General features: G+C 36.7%; 1 protein-coding gene across 1 annotated transcript; it reads right to left on the minus strand.

Annotated features, from left to right (window-relative positions):
* Positions 1–7,988: 7,988 nt before the first annotated feature.
* LOC131032901 (desmethylxanthohumol 6'-O-methyltransferase) lies at positions 7,989–9,605 on the minus strand. The gene is made up of 3 exons (XM_057964001.2): positions 8,851–9,605; positions 8,642–8,706; positions 7,989–8,522 (listed from the first exon to the last, which is right to left on the minus strand). The coding sequence occupies exons 1-3, from the start codon at positions 9,536–9,538 to the stop codon at positions 8,220–8,222; spliced, it is 1,056 nt and encodes a 351-aa protein (XP_057819984.1). The 5' UTR covers positions 9,539–9,605; the 3' UTR covers positions 7,989–8,219.
* Positions 9,606–10,402: the final 797 nt, after the last annotated feature.

Genomic DNA, 10,402 nt, shown 5'->3' on the forward strand with positions numbered 1-10,402 from the left:
CTCAACGGATTCCCCAAAGTACGTTTGAGTATTCAAACAAAAAGGGAATTGACATTTATGGTGATAAGAGGGTAGATCATCATATGCACTTGAAAATTCCTTCAAGGATTCTTCTGAAGGAAAGAGATCAAGGGGAATTTTATTAAGCGATGCAGTTTCATCAATGAGTTTCGAATGAACAAGCTTAAGAGGGGGTCGACTGAAATCATATTAATAGTTAGCCATGGTTTAGTTTTTTACCCATATGATGATACCCTAATCTGGTGTTGTGGTGACAAGGTTCGACTTCCAAAACGAATTTGAATACCTTGTTCATTAGGCCCACAATATTTTCCATCATAGCCAAGTTGTGATATGAGCTTATATCCAAGACCATAAATGTTCTGTAATTCCTTAAATGAAGGTGGTTTCAAATAGAAAAGGTGATAAACATGATAAGAATCACACAACTTAATGGACACATAGTCATATTTTGTAGTTAAAGTGAAAGAAATTTTAGGAAAAATCAGATGGACAGGGTCAACCTTGTATTCTCCAACATGAGAGTTAGTAAAATCTGAAAATACCCTAATCATCACCTAAGCATGCATTTGTCTTTGATGGAGAAGGTGATTTAACTATAGAAGTCTTAATAGCAGTAGATTCCAGTGTTTGTACCTCAAGAAGATCTTCCTTCGGGGACTCTCCTTTCAAAGAATCTTGCTCCTTAGATGATTTCTCCTTCACAATGTCTTGTGTTCCAAGAAATTCCTCTTTCTTTTGTTCATCCTTTTTAGGGGACAAAACAGAGGTAGGAATCATTATCGATGAAGATAGAGTAGGCACCTGATTTTGAAATGAAGGTGCAACTGAGGCCTAACCCATTGCTACTATTTGACATAGGCACATAGCTTCAGGGCTGACTTTGATTGTAACAACTTGGTTATTAGCTATGAACTTTACAGATCCATGAAGTATAGATGTTACAAATCCCAAAGCATGAAGCCATGCTCTGCCCAAAAGGAGATTATAGGATAGGGGACTCCGCGTCACATGTATAAGGGTTGGGATAATAACTGGTCCAACCTTCAAGGACAATATGATGGTCCCGACAACGGTTTTACCGTTGTTGATGAATCCTCGAATAAATAAAGAGGAGGCCACTAAAGAGTTTGGATCCACCTTGATTTTTGGTAACAAATCCAGGCCGCAAACATTAAGTGTGGAACCTATATCAACGAGTGTTCATCTGATACCAACATTGTTCACATGAACAAGTATTATTAAAGGATCTACCAAATTTCTCACTTCTGGGGGTGAAATTTTATGGGGATAGAAAGTAATATTCGGCGAGTCTGCACAAATATGATCCATCAACATATTTACATCTGCTGGTCTCACATAAGAAGGTAGAAAGATCTTTTGTAAGGCTTCCTGCAATATACCTTGATAAACCAGAATAGTTTGAAGCAAATCCCATAAAGATATCTTAGCGAGAGTAACTTTAAGTTGCTTGATAAGATCGTAGTCGCTAGTTTTCTTATCTGCTGACGAAGGTGCTTTAGGAAGGATAGGTTGGGAAGGTGGTAAAGAAACTTGTGGTTAATCAAGAGCTTGTTTATTCCTTCAAGTATTATACATGTGAGCAATGGTATTATAAGATGATTGCTTGGATTGCATAAACCTAGTGTATAAGTTAGAAGTTTCTCCTCTAAAAGGTTTTCCATCAATGGACTTAACTTTCTTAGGAGAATGACTTACTGCAGTCAAATGAATGTAAGGTCTCTTAGGCCTTTGAAAAGCCACAAAGACAACAATAACATTCAAGGATTTTTCATCTTCAATTGTGGATGTCGTAGAGGATGATTCTTTTTAATATCTCTTTTGAAAAGAAGTGCTTCTAAGAAGTCATCTAAGACTTCATCCAACATTTCAAATTAAAACTTAGAGAATGCTTTGTCAAAAGCATCAAACTCTAAGAGAAAGAGATCCAACATTAGACGTTCATGTCGGGTTCACCAAAATGTACGGGAGGAGATTTGTCACCTCCAGGATGAATCCCGGGGAAAAACCAATCCACCACTACCTCACTCAAATTGACACTAAGATGAGCCGGGGGATAACAAAACTAAAACATATATTGAAGAAGAAATAATTTACAACTTAAAGTACTAGAATAACAAAATATGGAAATCTGAATTGACATAATAACACAAAGCTTGAAATACATCATACCATAGGGTCAGGGAGCTCTTGGGTTTTGGACGCCAATGTAGTGCACAGATGCTAGCGTGACGCGCTGTCGTCCAAACAACCAAAAATCATAGAATCTCCCCAAAAACCTATAGTGACTCCTTTCCACTGTGCATAACCTATTCATCAACTGCACACATAGAGATAGGGGAAAATGTTGGGGATATATAGGGGTCTGCCTCAATCAAACCCTCGTTTAGGTGTTTCCACCACCAATGGACAACCAGATAGATAGATTGGATTAGATGATAACTGGTAAAAACTACAAATAGAAACTATACTCCGCTTAATGGAAGTAAACCCCTATTGCAAGTAAATAAAATTGGTAAATTGGTAAGAGGAATGCACCTGGATAATAGACGCAGTCAATGATATAAAAGATATATTGCATGAAATAAATAAAATGATAAAGAGAAGACAAGGCATGCAGCCAAACCCCCCTTTTTGAGATGCAAGCGTGACGAAGCTCGAGATGTGTCCTTATTGTTAATATTGTTGCAAGATATTCGCAAGATTGTTGTAACTTGGTAGTGTTAGTAGAGCCTTCAAGAGAGCATCAAGAGATCGGGAGCAAAATAATAGCTATGAGAGCCAAATGAGAGCATTGCACATAGAACCCAAAAGGGGACCCCTCCAAATGAGCAAGGAAGAGTTTTTAAACTCGAAAGGGGCATGGAGAGTCGTTAAGGCCGAAGGCAGGCCAAAGGACACACGTCGGCCGATGTCTAACTCACTTCAAGATTCGAGATTCTGCGGACTTATCAGAACATTAGCTCGACGTGCAGATGTGTGTGTGGTGCACTGCTGTCTCACTAAAGATAGGCCCAAATGGGGTTTTAGGATAAACAAAGACACTTTGTGCTTCGGACTCATGATGTCAAAATGATGGGATTTTGATCATGAGTCCGTGATTAATGCACCAGACGTTATGCATAAGTGTCATAAATATACTAGCCACAATTTAGAATACTACACCATGAAGCACTCTTTTTGTCTTCCTCTATCACTTCTATTTTGTCCGATGAACATTCAAAACATATTAATTTGAAGATCTAGCACTATATTGAAAAATCTATTTTATAAAATAGATCTAAAAATGTAATGTAATCATTAAAATATTTGCCAAGAACTAAGAGAACAACCAAAAGGAAAATTGTACAAAACAATATCAACCATGGGAGAAAACATGATATGGTCTTGGCTGACCAAATTTCTTAATGCCCACACAAGCCCACCTTCTCGAAGCTGAGCACCATAATGAAAAGCTTCAGTGAAATGAAAAACCTCAAACAGGGAAGCTTCAACTCAATTTACATGCTTCAAGAATTCATTATTTGGCTAGGTTACCGTAATCTGGTTTAACTTTTGGGATATTATCATGAAATCGATGAATTGCTTCTACAAATGCATGTTACCGTTAATTACAGAATCAAAATTGAACATTTAGTTGACTATCTACATCTTACGATTTTTCTCATCATCATAATTCTTGTATAAATACATTCATTTTGATCATTATCCAATCATTAAAAATAATTCATATGGCATTTCTTGCTAGTGATTGATCATATAAGAACAAATCACCTAGCAATCATTCAAGAAATTATGCACATGTTTGAAACTTGTTATTATTTAAGAATTTTTTGAATACTACTATCTTAATAAAAAACCATACGATTGTTACACAAAGTATCATCATCATCTAACAATTTAATTTTTTTTTTAGATAATTCACAATGTAGAATATAAAGAACATCACAACTAAAGTTTTTAGGCACAACATAAATTAATAACTACAAAATAAAACTATAATTACAAACATAGCCTATCAAAAAGTAGAGAAGAATATTATGATTCTCATTCAAACATAACCCGTCAATGGGATGGATAAAACCATCCTTAAAAAGCTTTTCTATCTCTGTCATGACTAATAAGGCCACCTTAGGATTCATCTTTCAAATCTTTTGCTTCACCGACTTAGCATTAGGACTAAGGACAATATTATATACAACGATTGAGTCATCATAGCCAAGTTATGATACGAGCTTATATCCAGGACCATGAATATCATGTAATGTAATTCCTTAAATGAAGGTGGTTTCATATAGAAAAGGTGATCAACATGATAAGAATCACTCAACTTTATGGACACATAGTCATCTTTTGTAGTCGAAGTGAAAGAAATTTTAAGAAAAATCATATGGACAGGGTCAACCTTGTATTCTCCAACATGAGAGTTAGTAAGATCCAAAATCCCCTAATCATCACCTAAGCATGCATTTGTCTTTGATGGAGAAGGTGATTTAACTAGAGAAGTCTTAATAGTAGTAGATTCCAATGTTTGTACCTCGAGGAGATTTGCGTTCAGGGACTCTCCTTTCAAAGAATCCTGCTCCTTAGACGATTTCTCTTTCACAACGTCTTGTGTTCCAAGAAGTTCCTCTTTCTTTTGTTCTTCCTTTTTAGGGGGCAAAACAGAGGTAGGCATCATTATCTATGAAGATAGAGTAGGCACTTGATTTTGAAATGAAGGTGCAACCGAGGCCTAACCCACTACTGCTATTTGGCATAGGCACATAGCTTCAGGGCCAACTTTGATTTGTAACAACTTGGTTATTAGCTATGAACTTTACAGATCCATGAAGTGTAGATGATACAACTCCCAAAGCATGAAGCTATGGTCTGCCCAAAAGGAGATTATAGGATAGGGGACTCAGCATCACATGTACAAGGGCTGGCATAATAACTGGTCCAACCTTCAAGGACAATATGATGGTCCCCACAATATTTTTATCACTTTTGTCCGATCCTCGAATAAATAAAGAGGAGGTCGCTAAAGAGTTTGGATCCACCTTGATATTTGGTAACAAATCCAGGCCGCAAATGTTAAGCGTGGAGCCTATATCAACAAGTGTTCGTTTGATACCAACATTGTTCACATGAATAATTATTATTAAAGGATCTACCAAATTTCTCACTTCTAGGGGTGGAATTTTATGGGGATAGAAATTAATATTCGGCAAGTCTGCATGAATATGATCCATCAACGTATTTACATCTGCTGATCTCGTAGAAGAAGGTAGCAAGATCTTTTGTAAGGCTTCCTGCAATATACCTTGATACACCAGAACAATTTGAAGCAAATCCCATAGTGAGATCTTAGCGAGAGTAACTATAAGTTGCTCGATAAGATCGTAGGCGCTAGTTCGCTTATCTGCCAATGAAGGTGCTTTAGGAAGGGTAGGTTGAGAAGGTGGTAAAGAAACTTGTGGTTGATCAAGATTTTGGTTATTCCTTCGAGTATTATACATGTGAGCAATGGTATTATGAGATGATTGCTTGGATTGCATAAACCTAGTGTATAAGTTAGAAGTTTCTCCTCTAAAAGGTTTTCCATTAATGGACTTAACTTTCATAGGAGATGGACTTACTACAGTCACATGAATGTAAGGTCTCTTAGGCTTTTGAGGAGCCACGGAGACAACAATAACATTCATGGATTTTTCATCTTCGAATGTGGATGTTGTAGAAGATGATTCATTTTTATATCTTTTTTGAAAAGAAATGCTTCTAAGAAGTCATCTAAGACTTCATCCAACATGTCAAAGTCATCCTTAGAGAATGATTTATCAAAAGCATCAAACTTTAAGAGAAAGAGATCCAACATTAGACGTTCACATCGAGCTCACCAAAATGTACGGGAGGAGATTTGTCACCTCCAAGATGAATCCCGGGGACAAACCAATCTCGGGTTTTGGACGCCAGCGCAGTGCACGGATGCCAGTGCGACACATTGTCATCCGAACAACCAAACATCACAGAATCTCCCCAAAAACCTACAGTGACTCCTTTCCACTGTGCATAACCTATTCATCAACTACACACACAGAGACAGGGGAAACATTTGGGGCTATATAGGGGCCTGCCTCAATCAAATCCCCGTTTAGGTGTTTCCACCACCACTAACGACCAGATAGATAGATTGGAATATATGACAATTGGTAAAAACTACAAATATAAACTATACTCCACTTAATGGAAGTAAACCCCTATTGCAATGATACAAAAGATATATTGCATGCAATAAATATAATGATAAAGAGAAGATGTGCAACCAAACCCCCCTTTTTGAGATCCAAGTGTGACGAAGATCGGGATGTGTGCTTATTGTTAATATTGTTACAAGATAATTGCAAGATTGATGTAACTTGGTAGTGTTAGTAGAGCCTTCAAGAGAGCATCAAGAGGTCGGGAGCAAAATAACAAGTGTGAGAGCCAAATGAGAGCATAGCACATAGAACCCAAAAGGGAACCCCTCCAAATGCGAAAGGAAGAGTTTTTAAAATCGAAAGGGGCGTGGAGAGCCATTAAGGCTGAAGGTGGGCCAAAGGACACTTGTCAGCCGAAGTCCGACTCATTGCAAGATTCGAGATTCCGTGGACTTATCAGGACATGAGCGTGATGCGCAGACGTCTACGTGGCACACTGTTGTCTCACTAAAGATAGGCCCAAATGGGGTTTTAGGATAAAGAAAGACACTTTGTGTTCAGGACTCATGATGTGAAAATGATGGGATTTTGATCATGAATCTGTCATTAATGCACCAGACGCTATATGTAAGTGTCATAAATACACTGGACACAATTTAGAATACTACACCATGAAGGACTCTTTTTGCCTTCCTCTATCACACTTCTATTTTGTCCAATGAACATTCAAAACATATTAATTTGAAGATCTAGCACTATACTGAAAAGTCTATTTTATAAAATAGATCTAAAAATGTAATGTAATCATTAAAATATTTGCCAAGAACTAAGAGATCAGGCAAAAGGAAAGATTGTACAAAACAATATCAACCATCGGAGAAATCATGATACGGTCTTGGCTGACCAAATTTCTCAATGCCCACACAGGCCCACCTTCTCGGAGCTGAGCACCATAATGAAAAGCTTCAGTGAAATGAAAAACCTCAGACAGGGAAGCTTCAACTCAATTTACATGCTTCAAGAATTCATTATTTGGCTAGGTTACCGTAATCTGGTTTAACTTTTGGGATATTATCATGAAATCGATGCATTGCTTCTACAAATGCATGTTATCGTTAATTACAGAATCAAAATTGAACATTTAGTTGACTATCTACATCTTACGATTTTTATCATCATAATAATTCTTGTATAAATACATTCATTTTGATCATTATCCAATCATTAAAAATAATTCATATGGCATTTCTTGCTACTGATTGATCATATAAGAACAAATCACCTAGCAATCATTCAATGAAAATTTGTACATGTTTGAAACTTGTTATTATTTAAGAATTTTTTGAATACTACTATCCTAATAAAAAACCATACGATTGTTACACAAAATATCATCATCATCTAACAATTTAATTTTTTTTAGATAATTCACAATGTAGAATATAAAGAACATCACAACTAAAGTTATTGGGCACAACATAAGTTAATAACTACAAAATAAAACTATAATTACAAACATAACCTATCGAAAAGTAAAGAAGAATATTATGATTCTCATTCATACAGATGACTATCTAAAACATCCCTAAATTTTGAGGCATGACAGTTTCACTATCGTGATCAAGAATATTTGATCTTCTACTATGAATCTAAGATCACTTTTAAAATATTTTTAGTCGATTGTTTTCTTTTAAAATATAAATAAATGTAAAAATAGTTAGTTTGAATGCTTTTGTAAAATCTGTTCACATATATTAGCAGGCTACTAAATAAAAATGACAGTACAATTATTATATATTAAGATGCAATTATTAGTACAATATAACAAAACAAATATTCATTCTTCATTTAAAAAAGACGTATTTAAGGAAAAGTTTTAGAGGAAGATCTGAATCTTTCCATCCATACTTGCTGATCGGATTAACAAAGGTTAAGGTAACTAAATAATAAAGCTAAGTGTCGCTTCGTCATGATTAATCATTGACTCGTAAATTTTGTTTAAACCTTGATGGCTTCTATGATCTTCATTTTTGAAAACAGTCCAGGCAGCCCCATCATCTTTACTACACTGAATCCTGACATTTGAAGCAGCCTTCTCCATTCCTGCTCGCTCCTCTCTTTTCCTCCATTTGCAAGGGCGATCATAACCAGATCCACAACCATTTCAGTAGGTTTGTTTGGCCTTGACGATTCTTCTGTTATGTTTTCTGCCACTATGAGTCTTCCATTCTCAGGCAAAGCCTTGTGGCAATTTCCAAGTATTTGTAGGCAACTCTCCTCATCCCAGTCTATTAATACATTCTGCATCACCCACACAGAATCCATTTACAACCTAAAAGCCAAAACAGTATACGCAAATCTCTTAAGGAAATTACAATTACGTGAGATTGTGGAGAATGGATTTTTGTATTCATTTTTACCTTAAAAAATATGGCGTCTGCAATGGGTATGCTATCAAACATGCTGCCACCCACGTTCTCGATCCCTGCATAAATATTGCTTTGACAAGATTATGAGGCAAGGTTTTGGACAAAGGCAGTTCATTGATTAGAAAGCTTCTGGAAAAAATCAGTGGATATCCTTATATCCACAGTTTTTGAGAAGTATGGAAGAAATAGAGTAGATTTACCTGGAATTGATGGGGTAGTCTGAACAACATGAGGAAGATCAAAATTAATTCCATGAATGTGGGGATAAGCCTTCAAAATGTGTGCCAAGGCCGTTCCTTTTCCTCCGCCCACATCAACCAAAGTTTTCAGATCCTTGAAACCGTCATAACAGCTCAGAATTTGCTCCATACCCAGAACTGTTAGTGTGGACATGGAATCATTGACAACATTGTTAACAAGTGGTTCATCCTTCCCGTATGTCCACAAGTCCTTTCCATGAGCCTTCTCGAATGCATTGCAGTCTTGAAGCACACATTCATGAAGATGGTGCCATGGTGCCATTAACACCGGGTGGGCTTGCATGAGGAGGAGTGGCACAAGGCTCCCTGGATTATTCTTCCTAACATAAAACCTCTTTGCAGAATCAGTGAGCCCATATCGAATATCAGATGGGTTGTTGCTCGTTTGGGTTTGGACAAAAATGCCCTTCATAGAGAGATACGTGAGAATGCGAGAAAGGTAATGCAGATTGGGAGATTCAGAAGGGAGTTTTGCGGCGATCTCATCAACAGAAAGGGATGCATTGGCGCCTGCACTTGCGATAATATCAGGAATATTGAGAAGTATGGCGGATTTTAGAACAAGGGTGGGAACAAACGATAAAATGGTCTCTAAGGCATCGTCCAACTCAACTGCATCCATTGCCATTGTATTAACTTAGAAGGTGTTCACAAAGCAAATTTGAGTCACTTGATTGTTGTGGAAGTTCAGGTGATTATATAGACAATTTTGGTGTGAATGAATATGATAAAATTTCTTTCCGTCCAGCCGGTAGGACAGCATGCTGGCTGTTTACGCGATGTCTTACAATTAAAGATCTTACGCGATGTTTTAGTTGGGAGTAGTTGAGAAAATGTCAGATCTCTATTAAAAATGAGAAACAAGAGTAGGACAAAAAAATGCAACCAATACAACCTTAAAAATATTTCTTTATAGCTCGAGGACAAAATAATTCTGCAAAGTCAGTGACCGCCCACAAAACCACTACACTGCTTCTGGATGTTTCAAGTTTTATTGTCAATTCTACAACCATAAATAATATATTCAAATAGGCTGAGCTTAAATTTTGATATATTTCTCTTGATTTGGAAAGAACGTTCACGGTTTCCCTACCATGGATTTGGCCCATTTCGATTCTTTCAAACGAAGCAATCAAGATTTTCTCAACGGGTGCAGTTGAGCCCATGCAAAAGTTATAATTTGAAGATATTAGTTGTCTATTTTCTTAATCTTAAGTCTCTAATTCAGTACTTTCTTAATATCTTTTCCTTTCTCTATCACTCGGAAGCTTCTAAAGAATCATTTCTGTGCACGATACAACTTGCTAGGCTATTGTCAACATCGAAGACAGTGTCCATTAATTCAATGTTCTAGAGATCCCGCTGTATCTGCTTGAAAGCTGTCAGAGTCCGATTGCATGAGCTTTTTGATAATAAGCTTTTCATTAACTTTGACTTTACTATTTAATGTTATGTTCACAAGTGACGTGTTATGTTAGAACAAACAGGGTAC

This window comes from Cryptomeria japonica, chromosome 4 (assembly GCF_030272615.1).
Source record: "Cryptomeria japonica chromosome 4, Sugi_1.0, whole genome shotgun sequence".
Taxonomy (NCBI): Eukaryota; Viridiplantae; Streptophyta; class Pinopsida; order Cupressales; family Cupressaceae; genus Cryptomeria; species Cryptomeria japonica.

Bases quoted from the DNA above. Each gene is read 5' to 3' on its own strand.
- LOC131032901 (XM_057964001.2), bottom strand. From the start codon at position 9,538: ATGGCAATGGATGCAGTTGAGTTGGACGATGCCTTAGAGACCATTTTA. The intron at 8,707-8,850 runs GTAAATCTACTC...ATATTTATGCAG, and splicing joins GACTACCCCATCAATTCCAG to GGATCGAGAACGTGGGTGGC. The intron at 8,523-8,641 runs GTAAAAATGAAT...TGGGTGATGCAG, and splicing joins CAGACGCCATATTTTTTAAG to AATGTATTAATAGACTGGGA.